Source organism: Misgurnus anguillicaudatus, chromosome 2, assembly GCF_027580225.2.
Source record: "Misgurnus anguillicaudatus chromosome 2, ASM2758022v2, whole genome shotgun sequence".
Taxonomy (NCBI): Eukaryota; Metazoa; Chordata; class Actinopteri; order Cypriniformes; family Cobitidae; genus Misgurnus; species Misgurnus anguillicaudatus.
The window spans coordinates 25836168-25853104 of NC_073338.2; the positions used below are offsets into that span (position 1 = coordinate 25836168).

At 36.5% G+C, this 16937-nt stretch overlaps 4 protein-coding genes across 6 annotated transcripts; 3 read left to right on the top strand and 1 right to left on the bottom strand.

Annotated features, from left to right (window-relative positions):
- Positions 1–117: 117 nt before the first annotated feature.
- On the top strand, positions 118–3904 carry tmem59 (transmembrane protein 59). Its single transcript, XM_055202126.2, has 8 exons — positions 118–343; positions 532–637; positions 727–821; positions 962–1114; positions 1261–1330; positions 1575–1704; positions 1792–1909; positions 3276–3904. The coding sequence occupies exons 1-8, from the start codon at positions 188–190 to the stop codon at positions 3426–3428; spliced, it is 981 nt and encodes a 326-aa protein (XP_055058101.2). The 5' UTR covers positions 118–187; the 3' UTR covers positions 3429–3904.
- Positions 3905–5322: 1418 nt separating this feature from the next.
- On the top strand, positions 5323–7233 carry LOC129443390 (low-density lipoprotein receptor class A domain-containing protein 1). 2 transcript variants are annotated; one of them, XM_073875463.1, is made up of 6 exons: positions 5323–5829; positions 5948–5990; positions 6186–6317; positions 6409–6546; positions 6679–6807; positions 6970–7233. In XM_073875463.1, the coding sequence occupies exons 1-6, from the start codon at positions 5803–5805 to the stop codon at positions 7116–7118; spliced, it is 618 nt and encodes a 205-aa protein (XP_073731564.1). In that variant the 5' UTR covers positions 5323–5802; the 3' UTR covers positions 7119–7233. The 2 variants fall into 2 exon arrangements, with proteins under 2 accessions (XP_073731564.1, XP_073731567.1); XM_073875466.1 differs by having other exon boundaries at positions 6679–6759.
- A 1537-nt stretch (positions 7234–8770) lies between these two features.
- Positions 8771–12550, bottom strand: lrrc42 (leucine rich repeat containing 42). Its single transcript, XM_055202130.2, has 7 exons — positions 12002–12550; positions 11758–11889; positions 11543–11661; positions 11341–11426; positions 9505–9618; positions 9342–9420; positions 8771–9226 (listed from the first exon to the last, which is right to left on the bottom strand). Exons 1-7 carry the CDS (start codon positions 12427–12429, stop codon positions 8949–8951), a joined length of 1236 nt encoding a protein of 411 aa, XP_055058105.2. The 5' UTR covers positions 12430–12550; the 3' UTR covers positions 8771–8948.
- On the top strand, positions 12166–16865 carry yipf1 (Yip1 domain family, member 1). Of its 2 annotated transcripts, none has more exons than XM_073875478.1 (10): positions 12166–12249; positions 12966–13021; positions 13115–13164; positions 13265–13410; positions 13499–13579; positions 13764–13851; positions 13942–14058; positions 14266–14432; positions 14578–14760; positions 15663–16865. In XM_073875478.1, exons 3-10 carry the CDS (start codon positions 13131–13133, stop codon positions 15756–15758), a joined length of 912 nt encoding a protein of 303 aa, XP_073731579.1. In that variant the 5' UTR covers positions 12166–12249; positions 12966–13021; positions 13115–13130; the 3' UTR covers positions 15759–16865. The 2 variants fall into 2 exon arrangements, with proteins under 2 accessions (XP_073731579.1, XP_073731578.1); XM_073875477.1 differs by lacking the exon at positions 12166–12249 and adding an exon at positions 12722–12797 and having other exon boundaries at positions 12963–13021.
- Positions 16866–16937: the final 72 nt, after the last annotated feature.

The following is a 16937-nucleotide window of genomic DNA, read 5'->3' on the forward strand; positions in this document are numbered from 1 at the left end:
TAAAACTTGTTGGTGTCAATTTGTGTTTATGAAGTTGTTGCCAGTTGGTTTCTATTTGTAAAGCTTTAGTAATGCGCATGCGCTTAGAGTGCCAGGAGAGTTCACGTCGCTCTCGCGATATCTTCTCAGGTTAACAAACAAGGAAGAGCCGTTGTGTCTGGTTGTGTTTGTTTGGTACGTCGCAAAAATGAGTGCAGTTAAGTCCTGTTGGGTTCTTCTAAGTTGTTTCTACTTATTTGCAAACACCTCCGGATCATCCGATGTCTTTAATGCTGTTTTGGGAGACTCGGCGTGTTGTCATAAAACATGTCAGTTGACGTACAGTTTGCACACTTATCCCCAGGTAAGCGCGAGCTGCACTAAAAACCAAAACATTCACTAGCATTGATTTCTTTGTTATGAAGAAAACGAGTTGACTAGAAGTCATTACTGAAATTGTGTTTGTACGAGATTGCACATTGTAGCTTAAAGATTAAATAGTGGGAAAGCGCTCTCAAATATGTGTTTATTTGGGCTTGTTTGTTTTGATAGGAAGAGGCTTTGTACGCCTGTCAGAGAGGATGTCGTCTCTTCTCCATTTGTCAGTTTGTTGGTGACAGCAAGGATCTCAATGAAACCAAGTCTGAATGCGAGTCAGGTAATCTAGGCGGAGTGAACTAGAACTCGTTTATCCTCTCAAATATTATAATACCATTGTGATCCTTCTGTTTGTTTGACTTCCTGCAGCCTGCCGCGAGGCCTACACCCAATCAGATGAGCAGTATGCGTGTAATCTTGGATGTCAGAGTCAGCTGCCATTTGCAGAGCAAAGAATGGAGGAGGTACATGAAGACATGAATGCATTTGACTTATGCACGTTCATTGTTGTCCGTGTTTTTACTTTTAATGTGCTACCTTATATTGTATGTAAATCTGTTGTTTTTGTTCATTTCCAAATCTCTCTTTGGTTTGGGGTGGGAAGTTGTTGACTATGGTGCCCAAAATCCATCTGTTGTACCCGCTGACTTTGGTGAGGGGTATTTGGGACGACATGATGAGCCAGGCTCACAGTTTTATTACCTCATCCTGGACATTTTACCTCCAGGCAGATGATGGCAAAGTCGTCATTTTCCAGGTAATGTGGTTAGATGCAACCTTTTAATTACTGAAATGCCATAGTCATATCTATTGCTTACATGATAGAGAGGAATTAAAACTGCATACAAACAGTAAAGCTTATTTGTAAATGGCACTAATTAGGTTTTATCTCTTTCTTATCAGTCAGAGCCGCAAGTTCAGTTTTTCTCTCAGGTGGACTTCCAGTCAGAAGAGACGGAGCAACGGAGCGCTTGTAAGCACCTAAAATAACCTTGACTTCTGCTTTTCATTTGTTATGTGTCACTGTTTTTCTTTGTGATGAATTTGCAGATTTTGGGAAATCTTGCAGCCAAAACTTCTGATTTTAACACATTTTATGAAAATTCCATCTTAAGGGCGTGCAATTTCTGTAAAATTAGTGGCACTACAACGAAAATGTACAGCATCATAGTATCAATCTTCAAATGCTGACTTAGGACTTTTTATATTTTCAAAAGTAAATCCAGGAATAAACAACCCTGTTTACAAAGACTATCCAAGGACTTTAATTCAGGAGAGAGACCGGGACATGTTCATGGATCGAAGCAACTCTGAGTTTGATTACAACTTTTTCAGCTGTTTCTCAAGGTTGGTCACATTTTGATGTGTTAAGAAAATCATATTGGTCTGATATCTGCAATTATTATCTGAACAATCATCAATTGCTTACTTTAGGAATCCATGGCTGCCTGGCTGGATCCTGACCACCACTTTGGTTCTGTCTGTCATGGTTCTCATCTGGATCTGTTGTGCCACAGTGTCCACTGCTGTTGAGCAGCACGTTTCTGCTGAGGTAAAACACTTGACCCTTATCAAGCTTTGTTATATATGAGGATTACACGTACACAAAATATATAGTTCATGATTGTTTGTGGATAAGGTGGACACAAGATGTCACCATGGTAGAGTTGTTTCTCTTCTTGAGACAAGGCAAAGATTAATAGAATAGATCTTACATTTAATTGTTATTATTGGTACTATGCGTTTTTAAAAACATTTGAATGCTAAAAACAAATATATTCTGTGCCAACTTTAAACAGTTTAGCTTTTAGTTTATTATTTAACTTGAGGATTCTTTAAAAATAAATGCCATTTTGTTATTATCCAATAAATTTTCATGTGTGATATTGTATTTTGGGTGCCACTTTATATATGGTTTTACATATTGAAGGTAAATTAGCTGTTATTAAAGGATCAGTTCATTTTCTAAAAAAAAAACAAATCGTTTACTCACCACTATGTCATCCAAAATGTTGGTGTCTTTCTTTGTTCAGTCGAGAAGAAATTGTGTTTTTTGAGGAAAACATTCCAGGATTTTTCTCATTATAATGGACTTTAATGGACCCCAATACTTAACAGTTTTAATGCAGTTTAAAATTGCAGTTTCAAAGGACTCTAAACGATCTCAAACGAGGCTTAAGGGTCTTATCTAGCGAAAGAATTGTCATTTTTGACAAGAAAGATAAAAAAATGCACTTTTGAACCACAGCTTCTCTTCTTCCTTCGGCTGTGTGACGAGCCAGTGCGACCTCACGTGGTTGCGTAGTGGCGTTGAAAGGTCACGTGTTACATTTATGAAACGCACATTTGCAGACCATTTTAAGCAATAAACTGACACAAATACATTAATTTGTATCTTTCGACATACAACAACGTCAGAACGGTCCACTTTCTCCACACTTGTAAACACTGGGGCGGAGTTTCTATACGTCATCCGTGACCTCTTGACGCAATGACGTAATTACGTGAGGTCGCACTGGCGAGAAGTTGTGGTTTAAAAGTGCATCTTTTTTATTTTTCTTGCCAATAATGACAATCATTTTGCTAGATAAGACCCTTATGCCTCGTTTGAGATCGTTTAGAGTCCTTTGAAACGGCAATTTTAAACTGCATTAAAACTGTTGGGGTCCATTAAAGTCCATTAAAATGAGAAAAATCCTGAAATGTTTTCCTCAAAAAAGATAATTTCTTCTGGACTGAACAAAGAAAGACATCAACATTTTGGATGATTAGGTGGTGAGTAAATTATTAGGATTTTTTGAAAGAAAATGTACTAAAGGTCTAGCCATTGAAGCGATCTGATGTATTGCTTTTGCAGTTGGCCACTGAGTCATGCACCAGTTAGTTTAACACAAAGTCTCTGATCTTTCTTTTAACAGAAACTAAGCATATATGGTGATATGGAGTACATGAAGGACCAGAAACCGATCCCTTATCTACAGTCCTCTCTGGTTATCATCAGATCTTCTGGAGAGGAACAGGAGGCGGGACCTCTGCCATCAAAGGTCAACCTGGGTCAATCTAACATTTAAAAGCCACCCTTCACTAAACATCTCAAGGAATTGCGGGTGCCCCTAATTATTAAGTCTTATGAGTAGATATTTGGTCTTCTCGGTCATAATTGTAATTATTGCTTTAAACTCATTTACTACGAATTGTGTTTCTCCTTTTACAAATTTGAGAAGCGTGGACTACTAAATATTTTGTCTGTTTTGGCACTTTAGAGGCATTACCTATCAGAATAAAAGCTATGTAGGATCTCAGTTTTCCCTGAATGTTTACTACCAATCTGTAGAGATTTTTGGAGTGTTTTTTGGTGTAATAAGTAACCGCTTGTGATTTGTGTTACAGAGTCAAACCTACTATTTTTAATTATTTTTTAGATATCTCAGCTATGGTGCGTAACTGTAATAAAACCATAGTAATCGATTTCAGGCAATGTAAATGAAAATATTTTGCAATTTTGAATTTGTCAACTTAATATTGTTAATAAACAAACATACCAAAATGTGATGAGTGGCTTTTTAAAAAAATAGTTGCATTGATATGGATCATGATTTAAAGGTCCAGTGTGGGGGTTTTAGCCGCATCTAACGGTGAGATTTTGAAAACCAACAGAAGCTACGGTAGCTGCCACTTCGCTTTCAAAGCACTGCTTTATGAAGCTTCAAAACTTTTACGAATCATTGGTTTGGAGTGTGTTTCAAACTGGCCAAGTTACATGATTTTAGCAAACAAGGCTTCATTACGTCATTCGAAACGTTTCGAAAATCCGATGATTCACCACTAGGGGGAGTTGATCACAAATGACAAGTATCTAATATGGTTATGTGAACTCTGGTTTTATTCAAGTTCATAAAACATTCTGCCTTCTGATTAACAACACTACCATTTTGTCTACTTTTTGTTTATAGACAGATTTAATGACACAAATTTGCATAATTAAAAGAGAAGTTAATTTTAATGATTTGTTAGCCCTAAATAAAACTAAAAACAAATAATACACTTTTAATCATGTCTTAAGTTAAATCATTAAAAAAAAGAAAATCTTGCTATTATTTTGTAAAAAAAAAAGTGTAAAATGTTTGGACAGATCTGCTTTTACACTATTGTGACCAGCACTAGCTGCCACAGGACAAACATGTCGTTGTTTAAAGGACAAGTTCGGTATTTTACACTTAAAGCCCTGTTTTCAGATTGTTTATGATGAAATAGAACGGTTTTGACTGAAATTTCGACATATGCGGCTGCCCAGAGAATTTTTGGGTGTTTGTGTTTCAGCTCCTACCTTTACAATGGGTTTAATGGTGCACCGGAACAATCCTTCCCAAAATGCACCAAACCCTCGTCCACAAAGACGTGAAACTCACCGAGTGGTCAGGGGTGTTCACTGGTATGCTCACACAAAAATCGCTGCAAAATACGCATTCCAACAGGTTTTATCGTAGTTTTTGCCAACTCCATTGACTTGTATTAGTTGTGCTGTGAGGTACGGTATTACTCCGCGCCGGGAACTTTGTTTCTATTCTTGCAATTGGCAATGGCGGATTAGCGCCACCAACTGGGCTGAAGTGTCTATTATTCAAGCTCTAAGCGGAAGAATATACGGGTGTGAGGCTTTGGAAAAATAGGTCCACAAGTTAACAACGAATGCTAAAACAGCTGTTGGAAAGCATCTTTTAACGCGATTTTTGTGTGAGCACATCACTGAACACCCCTGACCACTCGATAAGTTTCACGTCTTTGTAAACGAAAGTTTAATGCATTTTAGAAAGGATTGTTCCAGTGCACCATTAAACCCATTGTAAAGGTAGGAGCTGAAACACAAACACCCAAAAATTCTCGGGGCAGCCGCAAATGTTGAAATTTCAGTCAAAACCTTTCTATTTCATCATAAACAATCTGAAAACAGGGCCCCAAGTGCAAAACACCGAACCTGTCCTTCAAGGCAGCATAGGGACAAAATGCACTCGATAAAACAGTTTTATGTTTAGGGCTACTGTAGAAACATGGCGGCGACTTCCATATAAGGAGACCCAGGCTGTATGTAGATAAAAACGGCTCATAAGTTAATAAGTTCATTATGTAAGGTCATTCTACACCACTAATAATATAGTTATGTATATTATATTGCATTTCTGTCAAGAGATCCTTCTAAAAGTTACACAATGCACCTTTAAGTCTCCAATGTTATTGCTGTAGCATGATATTTTGTGATATTTGTTCAGAATAAATCAAACTCATGAAATTTGTATTTGTATGGGCATGTCTGTAATGTACTGCTGAGGTTGTTACTTAGCTACTATCTTGCAATACACTTCGACCATTAACAAAGGCTTCTGAAGACAACAGGCGAAGAGGTGCATACTGTAGAATTACTAGAGCAAAAAATAGCCTCAATTACACATGAAACCCAACCGAACACATCCTCAGGTGAGGACATTAAAATTTAGGCAACCAAACAGGAAGATTGGTATCTTTGTATACTTTGGGATTTTTCTGTTGTTGTTTATTCAGTTGAAATTGTTTTTACTTCTGCAATTTGAGACAGTCTGAGAATGCAACATATGAGGAAACAGAATCACAAGAGGAAGGTAAGATGTACTCCTATAGGACAAAACAGTGAATCAAATAAATAAGTCAAATATAAATCATAAACATTAAAATGTGTAAAAATATTAAAATGTGGACAGCTGCTGTTTAATTTTTGCTATACTGCTCTTGCAATAGTGTATGCAGTTCTGTAAGTCTGTAATCTGTAAGTGTGATGTATGAGGTTTTCTTATCAGATTGTTGTGATGAGTGTTGCCGTTCCTGCACTAGAAGAGCCGTATGTGTCTCTGGGATCATTCTATCTTGTCTGATCTTCAGTGCAGTGACAGTGCTGCTAGTTTTGGATTTTGCCCCTAAACAACTTCCAAGTATGACATTTTATGTTTATGAATCATTGATATGAAAGTTGAATCTTTGCATGTTGAATCCACAGTTTAATTTCAATGTATTTATTTACAGTAATTCGTGATTGTAGGACGCCGAAAAACGGCTCAGGATTTTTGTGTGATGACAGAGTAACCTGCATCCCACCCTCTGACCTCTGTAATGGAGCTCTGAACTGCCCCAGTGGAGCAGATGAGGACCAACATATGTGTAGTGAGTTTTACTCTTGTTTTGGTCAGACAGGTGTTATATATAGGAGTTTAAATCTGTTAAGGGGTCTGTTATGTTCCACCTAAATTCAGTCTTCTGTTTGCACGCATTAAAAGCTGCCCATGTTCATGCTAGGTGATCTGCCGAACAACCTTCCGAATAACCTTGTTTTCCGTTGTGGCAATCCACGCTTCTGGATCTTCACTGACCAAAAATGTAACTTTATTAACAATTGTGGAGACTGCTCAGATGAAATTGGAATTTGTACGTTTTTTTCTTACAAGTATCTTACAATTCACAATAATGTTCTGCCCATTATTAATCAGTAACTTCAGTTAGCTATAAAAGCAATAAGTCAAATGTGCATTTAATCAAAAGGATTGCTCAGCAAATCACTTTGTCCTGTTACTATTTGTTTCTGGGTAGATTCAAGCTGTCCATCCTGTGGAGCAGAGGGGTGGGCCTGTACACCTGTGGACTTTCAATACTGTGACTGCATACCCCGCAGTCTGTGTCAGGACGGTAGACAGCACTGTTTTGACTGGTCTGATGAATACATGTGCATCAAAGGATAATATGCAAAGGTTTCCTCAAATGAATAATTGGGCAACATGCATACCTATACAGGGATTTAAACCATCCTGTATATAATTAATAATATATACAAGGTCAGGAGGGGTATGTGAGCTTTTTGGAACTTCGTGGTCCTCTGAACAAACTTGCCACACAATGTGATCTGATCTTTATCTAAGTCAAGGGTATTGACAAACATAATGTGTCTTTGTGAAAAATTTGTTCTTTAATGTCTTTATTGAGCAGAATCAAAAAAACTTAACAGTGCTTGTAGAAAAAGTATGTGAACCCCTTGAGTTAATGACATCAAAAAAGCTAATTAAAGTCAGGTTTTAGGCCACCTGGAGTCTTGTTAAGATAAAACGTTGGGAGGTATGGACTACAGCTACTTTGACTGATAAAAAACCCTCAAACTTTTGGAATTGGCTCTGCACAAGAAGAACACACTTATATGTGCCATGACTTTCCAAAAAGAGCTTTCAGAGGAGCTACGATCAAGAATTGTTGCTTAACATAAAGCTGTAAAGGGTTACAAAGTCATTTCAAAGACTTCAGAAATTCACCAGTCTACAGTTAGGCACTTTGGGATTGTTGCTACTCTACCAAAAAGTTGGCGCCAAGTCAAAATGACACCAAGAGCACAACGAAGACTCATCAATGAGGTAAAGAAACAACCCCGAATAACAGCCAAAGATTTGAAGGCATCATTGGAACTTGCAAACATCTCTGTTCATGAGTCCACAATACGTAAAACGCTGAACAAGCAGGGAATCCACTGCAGGACACCACAAAGGAAGCCACTGCTTACTAAAAATAACTTGACACTCCACAGCGAATTGGCAAAATGTTTTGTGGCCTGATTAAACTAAGATTGAACTATTTGGAAAATAACACACAGCGCTACATCTGGCGTAGAAAGGGCACGCCATATCATCATGAAAACATCATCCCAACTGTAAAGTATGGTGGAGGAAACATCATGATTTGGGCCTGGCCAGCTTGCAATCATTGAGGGGAAGATGAATTCTCAAGTATATCAGACAATTCTTTAGGATAATGTGAGAATGTCTGTATATCAGCTGAAACTGTGGAGAAGGTGGGTGATGCAACAGGACAACGACCCAAACACCAGAGCAAGTCCACAACAGAATGGCTCAGAAAAACAAAATCCGCCTTTTGGAGTGACCAAGTCAGAGCCCAGACCTCAACCCAATAGAGATGCTATGGATTGACTTGAAGAGGGACATACACGTGATACATCCAAAGTATATACAGAGCTAAAGCACTTCTACCAGGAAGAATGAACTAAAATTCCTCGTCAACAATGTGCAGGTCTGATCCACAGCTACAGGAAGTGCCTGGTTGAGGTTATTGCTGCCAAGGGGGTCAACCAGTTATTAATTCTAAGGGTTTGCTTACTTTTTCAGTGTTGTCTTGAATGTTTAATGAGTGTGTTCAATAAATACATGAAATTTTCAGATTTTTTTGTGTAATTATTTTAGACACATTATGTTTGTCAGTACCCTCGACTTAGATGATCACATTTTATTACAAATCCACTCAGAAAACCACGAAATTCCAAAAGGTTCACATACTTTTCTTGTCAATGTGTATTGGTTTTTTTTATATAATAATTTGACTCTATTCATTGTGATTTATTTAACAAATTTATTTATAATGAATATGTATAAATATGCCCATGTTCCTGCCAGTGAGGCGATAAAAAACAAATGTTAAAATTAGGTTTTAAATTTTAATGAATACAAACTAAAAGCATGTCAACGTCACTTTCCTCACAGAGGATTGCATAGATGAAAGATGTTTGTTGTCACTCAGTAACTATTTAACAGATCTAAGTCCTCTGTAGACAAAGTAGACAGAGACTGGCGCTTTGCAAGAGGAGTTGAACTTTGTTGTTCTTCCATTGACAGTCTCCTCTTCTTGCCCTTCTCTATAGTAGCAACTGTTGTGGAATGCGTGTTGTGTTCTGCTGCAGAATTTAAGCCATGGGGATCAAGCTTATAAAAGTGGACAACTTTATATTCATTTGTGGTGTCACTTGACCCAGACAAGGAGTTTAATGTCTCACGAACAAACTTTTCCCTTCCATCTAAAGAACGAAAGAGTAATGATCAGAACTATGCTAAATATATAATCAGTTATTACTGACAATATTACAATTAATTTGAATTTGTTATAGTGTAAGCTCATAAAAATAAACTCACAGAAACACAAAGCATTTGTTTTTGGCTTGTGTTCTTTCTTTGGTACTTCTGAAGCTGTGACTTCCCATTGGTTTATTACCTAATTAAGATTTAATTTTAGCAATAATACACAGATATACTTTACATAAACTGCAATGGATACCATAAATTGTGTGTGTGTTACCTGTTCAGCCCAGCCCTCTGTTTTGCAATCAGCATGAGTAAACTCCTTCAGAGGCATCTCTGAGAGGACCATTCCCATCTTTCTTCTCAAGAATCCTTTCAAAGACATATTCACCTAAGAGAAATGGTTAATATGACCTCCATTTAAAGGGGACATTTTATGACAATCTGACTTTTTCCATGTTTAAGTGCTTCTATCTACCTAGGAAATGTGTAAAAGATCAACCCAGTAACTTAGTTTTGGTAAACTATTCTGTGCAAGTATGTGAAAAAATAGGTCATTCAGCTCGTTTACATGCACACCAATAATGCGATTATTTCCAATAATGTGAGTAAGGACTTAATCGCAGTAAGATGTTTACATGACTGGAGCTAACCTCTTCACTCCTGTTTACATGCAGTTTTTATTTTCGGATTATTCACACATAGCCCAATGCAGAGCACAAATGATGAACTCACATATATGGTCCACTGTTTTAATTTACTTACGTTAAATGACAAACACGTTGTTATGGATGTATTTCATTATCCGGTGCCGTGATGAAGATAGAAATATGACAATGCATGTAAAGGGCGTTCACATTAAAACGATATAAAAATATAGTTTTAAAAATCGTTTTATATTAAAGATAATAGCAGAGTTCACACAACAACTATAACGATAGCGATTTTGGCACATGATGAACGATAAACCATTGACGACCAATCAAATCTATTTGAACTTGAAGTGCACGCGCACTTAAAATGCAGTAGAAAAGCTCATTCATTGCTGAGGTCTATAACATAAAATTACCTCAGGTATCCAGTGCTGATGCAGTTGCTGTGAAATTCATACTTAATGCTTTTTCTACCACACTGACTACCCCAAAAGGTAAGATATTATTACACAAACTACTGCATTCATTGTTTAGTTACGCGAAACGCAGCGAGTTGAGGGCATCTGCTGGTTTCCCGCTGTGTAAATGCAAGAACAGCATATTTACATATTCAGTGACAAGTAAACAATTGCAAAAAAGTTTTTATTACAAGAAATATCCAATGTAAGGTAATGCCGCGCTCGTTGAGCGAATTAGCATGAAGTTATCATTATGATGTGGTCACTAATATATTTATCGTTATAATGTCCCTTAAAGGTTTTATACACTGCTGTCGTGTTCTTTGAGCTGTTTCTGGATGAAGGCAGACTGCTGACAGCAAGTCGTGTTGGCAGAGTACATGTAAAACTTCCTAATGTCAAGTTTAAAACGAATTTGTGCTTAAGGCGCGTGACTAAAATACACGCGCACTTCAGTTAGTTCGGTATAAATGCGATTAAAGCGTTTACATGGACGCATACTGCGATTATAAACGGCGTACGCCACCTCTTTTAATGCGATTATACTTACTGCGATTATGAGCTTAACCGCATTATTTTTATCGAATTATTGCGTTTACATGAGGTAAGATATAATCTCAGTATTGTCAAAATCCCATCATAATCTAAATATTAGGGTGCATGTAAACGTGGTAATTGAAGTTTGGCTCCCCTTGTGATGTCAGAAGGGGATAATACCACCCCTTAATCTGCACTATCCAACCACGAAACTGCCATTTAGTGCAGTGATCAGCTCATTTGCATTTTAAAGGACACACCCAAAAACTGCAAATTTTTGCTCGCACCTACTAAGTGGCAATTTAAGCATGTTATATTAAACTATCTATATGGTGTTTTGAGCTAAAACTTCACATGCGTACTCTGGGGATACCAAAGATTTATTTGACATTTTAAAAAAAGTCTTGTAAAATGTCCCCTTTAAAGTAAGCAACCAGTATAAAGTCATGTCTGTAATTGCATTACCTTTACGTTTGTCCTTGATATGTCTAGTTTTTCAAGTGATTTAAAGCATGATAGATATCCAAGACCTTTCTCTGTGATGGAATTCTCTGTTTTAACATAAACAGTAGTGCAAATTAAAATAGCACTGTAAAATTGCATCAATCTTGAATATTTTTTATGTAATTTAGAAATTTCAGACTATACATTTTTGCAATAAGTTTACCAGAGAGGTCTAGAAGCTGCAGGTTCTCTAGGCCTTTCTTCATGACCCTCACTGGTGCCGTCAGTCTCTGCAGGCCTGAATCTGAAAGGCGGTTTGCACCCATGAAAAGCTTCACTAGACTGGAGAAAAAATGGGGAAATGCATATATAATATGTATAATGCCCTTTTAATCGCAATTTCAAGTACATGCTAAAAGATATATATGTTGTCCTTACCTAGCCAGGGCCTCAGAGGTTATGTATTTAAAAATGTCATGATTGTCACCTAATCTGCATCCATAGAGGTCTAGGCTTTCCAGACTCTGAAACTTACTTATCTCTTCCAATCTTTCACATACCAAAAGATGCCTAAAAAACAATAACAGATTTGTGGGAATGGTTTCTGATTGTACTGACTATCACATCAGATCACAGTTATGGTATTTACTGTTGCTGCCTGTGTTCATCTGACACATCTCACCTATTTCTCAAACACAGTGATTTCAGCACCAGTTCTTCATAGGCCTCACAGAAAACTTGCAGTGCTCTGGGTGCAGTATGAGAGTCGGTGAATTTGTGTCTTTCTTCAGCGGCCGAAAACAACTTATCGGCCATTTGCTCAGGAAAACCAACCAGTGAATCAACATGTTCAACGTGATCAGCAATGAACTGCAACGATATGTCAAACAACGATTTAACGGTGTACCGTAGACTTCCCTCTCTATTGTAGGTAAAAATGAAGTGATCGTTTCTCTTCGTACGAGCAGCTGATGGTAAAATGTCAATGCACAGTTTAAATGAGACGTCTCTGTTGAAGAGTCTGTGCTGTGGCGGAGCGTCTGCGTTCACATAACGCAGCTCTCCTTTCTCTCGGACATAAACGGCTCCATAATCAGGATTTAAATACATCTTAATCGACTCCAAACACGACGACACAAAGATAAAAATGTTGATTTGACTATTTTAATCAACTAAAATACAGAGACATTTACAAGCATCGCGGTCTTGGAGAAACATTATTTCACCGTGACATATCAAAATAAAAGTCTTTACTCAAATATTCGCATTTAAACGTGTTTAAATGGTAAAAAAATGTATGCAGATAATCAAGATATGGTGGTTAAAATTTTGTGTTTTTTAATGCTGACATCCATTTAAATGCACAAAGGAAATAATTTCTGAACAAATGCAGACTTTTATAAGCTTTTATTTTGGCGTCTTCGCTTATTTCCGCGTTTTAATAATCGCACTTTCAAAACAAAGTTTCAAATCCTTTCACTGGTAAGTTTATTTACGCGAGCGACAAAATAGCTATTAATCGTTGTAATTCCTTTTGGTGTAGTTACACGTTACGTAAAGTCACATGAGACATTTATAATATTTTAAAAGAAACGAACTGTAGTTTTTATTTTGGATGAGTGATAATATCCGCACTTCTGTCAACTGGTTGTACAACTTTGTCGCTGGCGCAGTACATGATCAGGACACTCTAAACACAGTGGTAAATCTAATAGCTCGTCAATACAAATCATATTGAATATCATCTTAAATGTGTGTTTGTGTTTATATGTTCATTAATGATGCCTTTATACAGAACAGATATATTTGTGATGGCGAGTGATGATTTTAAGTTCCAGTTTCAAGGCGAGTCAGGACATCCATGATCTTAATTGCAAATAATTTAATTATAAATGAGATATTCTGTACTCGAATTATTGAAAAATATTTTGTATTTTACCTAAAGATTTTGAAGATGATCAACAGTTCATCAAAGATGCCACAACAGTGACGATTGATGACCCCATTAAATCTCGAAGACAACGAAGGTCTGCTGAAAAGGGCTTTCAAGAGGACATAAATAATCCATTGAACAACGATGATAAAACTGAGGTAAATGAAATAAAATGTATACCTAACAGTAACACTTTTATTTCCCAAGTAAACAATTAACTCCAGACATTTCTTTCTTTGCGAGCAGCTTTTGTCTGGTCAAAGAAAAAGTGCACCTTTCTGGACATTTGAGTACTACCAAATGTTATTTGATGTGGACAGCCATCAGGTAAGCCACTTGACTCTAATGGGGATGCTGTCACCAATCACACAACAGCTGTAAACATTTCAAGAAGTGTATGCTAAAACATTCATTGTATATGACAGAAACATTGACATTTTTAATGGTTTAAAGGATGGTAAGAATATGCATGAAATCTTCTTAGAAAAAACATCTGTTTATTTATTCATAGGTAAAGAGCAGAATGGTAGGTTCAATTCTACCTTGGCCTGGAAAAAACTATGTTGAGATGTATTTAAGAAGTAACCCGGACCTGTATGGTGAGCTATAATGTATATGGTGACGGTAAATTAGAGAAAACGTAAATTAAAGATGTATATTAAATGTGTTCTGTATCTCTTTTGGTGTAGGACCTTTCTGGATTTGTGCAACTCTTGTTTTTGCCATTGCAATTAGTGGAAACATATCCAGTTTTCTTGTGCATCATGGTCAGCCACAGTACAAATATGTGCCTGACTTCAGGAAAGGTTAGAAATATGTTATTCAAAACAATTTAAATAAACATTTTAAATATAACTGCACCAATTTTGTAAAGCTCATACATTTTTTTTAAAATAAAACAAGCTGTATTTACATTACATCATTTCCAGTATTTACATGAAAAACTAGTTGACCAGCTTTTATTATAACCCTAAAAATTAAGATGTTGTCTTCATTTATTTGTTTTTTTTAAGTAACTTTGGCAGCTACAGCAATCTACAGCTATGCATGGTTAGTGCCATTTGCTCTGTGGGGTTTTCTCACATGGCGAAATACAAAGACCACAACCCTAGTGTCCTACTCATTCCTGCAGATAGTCTGTGTCTATGGTTACTCTCTCTCCATCTATATTCCTGCTGTGGTGAGTACATTTCTTTCATGTGCATTATTCTGTGCATAAATAGCACAAATGTGTATCATGAACAACACATGCGCATATTACATGCTTTTGATTGCTAACACTGGACCTGCTATTACTCTGTTCTTGTGCATTTATAAAAAAACAGATACTGTGGATAATACCAAGTGAAAGGTTGAGGTGGTGCTCCATTGTGGTAGCCTTGTGTCTCTCAGGATCTGTGCTGTTGTTGACATTCTGGCCCGCCACCAGGGATGATAAACCAAGAATTACTATGGCAGTTATGGCCACAATTTTGATTCTTCACGTCCTACTGGCAGTTGGTTGCAAGGCATGCTTTTAAGAATCAATATCTGTTATATATTATAGTGGTTCTTAAAGGAACACTCCACTTTTTTTGAAAATATGCTAATTTTCCAGCTCCTCTAGAGTTAGACATTTGATTTTGACTGTTTTGGAATCCATTCAGCTGATCTCTGGGTCTGGCGCTACCACTTTTAGCATAGCTTAGCATAATCCATTGAATCTGATTAGACCATTAGCATCGCGCTAAAAAATAACCAATGAGTTTCGATATTTTCCTATTTAAAACTTGACTCTTATGTAGTTACATTGTGTACTAAGACCGACGCAAAAATAAAAGTTGCGATTACTATACTATACCCATTCTGGCGTAATAATCAAGGATTTTGCTGTGTAACATGACTGCAGGAGGCATAGTGATATTACGCAGTGCCTGAAAATAGTCCCCTGCTATTAAAAGTAACCAAAGGAACTATTTTCGGGCAGTGCGTAATATCACTAAGCACTATTTTTTTTAAAAAGTGGAGTGTCCCTTTGATAGATGTAATTGCAAATGGTATTAATTATACTGTTTGTGCATATTAAACAACAAAATTGTTATTTGTGCACATATTTATTCTTCTGGCTGTCAGATATTGATTGAAATGCTACAGATTTAGCATATTTTGGATCAGATGTTTTTGCACTGCTTCTTCCGGTGTTCATTTATCAGACTCGCGGGTGTCGAATGTGTTTTGGAGGGTAATGTTCTCAGCAATACTGGCAATCGTAGTTGACTGTTTTGAAAATGTGCCAGTTTGTGAGAGGAATTATATCCTGATGGCTATCAGTAACATTCATTGAATAGGTAATGCAGTGTTAGCAAAGTTAAACGAACAAAAGTACTGTTAAAGTCTAAAAGAATTGTGTTCTCTCACTTTTTTTCCACAGGCATGTTTTTTCAGTACATACGAGGTTAATTCATCAGCAGATCCTAGTGGCTCTATAAGAGCGACCGACACTTTGTCACCGACAAAAGCAAACTGAACTAGAGCCCAGTGCAAACACAGGATTTTGGTAGTGTGGCACTATGTGCTCTGTTTGTATACAGTTTATCAATAAGGGAATTTGCCACAAAAATGGCCATGCAGGCACTTTATAACTATCGTTTGATTGTAGCAACTGATGTTAAAATACTTTGTAACCTTTCTGTGTTTCCACGTGTTAACACAAGACAAGACTTCCTGTACATAATCTCTGCTCCTGCAACTGTTAATCTTCTCATCTTGCCTTATTAGACAGAATCGGATATCTTGATAATTGATATTGTGGGTTGTCTGGATTTCACTAAATCCTCTGTGGGTTAAGCTGTACAGATGAAGCCTTAATTTTAAAAGCACAGTGCCGTCAACGAATCATGTGCAACTTTTCTGATGTTTGCTGGTCTGCGGTTAAAACAAATGTTACTGTATTGTTACCAAGTAGAAGATAGAGGTCTTTTAAATATTTATGTGATAACTGAGCTTGAGAGTTTTCTAGAGGTCACCCTCCTGTTTCTACCACTTTGAAATTTGTACATGTACTTAAAATGTTTTAACACTACAAAGATCTACAGATCCATTATGATGAAGTAATAAAGTTTGGTTCCAAAACAAGATAACTCTGTTTATAAAAATTTTCAAAACATTTATTATTGTTATCATGTTTTATGTATTTTTCTGTATTCAAAAATCTTGTTTGTTGATTGTGCATTCGAATTAATATCAACCTGCAGTTGGTTGGTTTTGATTAAAGCCTTCCTAACTAAAAAATACATCTAAGTAGCACAATCAAAACATGATGACATAATAATAAACATGTTTTGACAATTTAAAAAACCAAACTCTTTAAATAATCTAATATAAATGGGTTTATTTAAGAATACACACATTGATTGATTACCTACTTCAGTTTTAATGAAGCTGACAGCAAAGTTGATTCATTGAAAATTGTTTAAATATTTTAAAACTTGCATTATGCTGAGATGGGTGTTGTTGGTGGTTTATTTACCCTGTGTATTTTATGTACACTGTAGTTAAGCTGTATAAATGAGAATGTGCAGATGTACTGTATCTGTTTTACAAAGTAATTTGTAATAAATATTTACGGTTTGTTCTTTTGTGTCAAATTTTTTTAACACAAATACAGACCGATGTGAGCATATGGTAAGCGTACAAGGTTTTTATT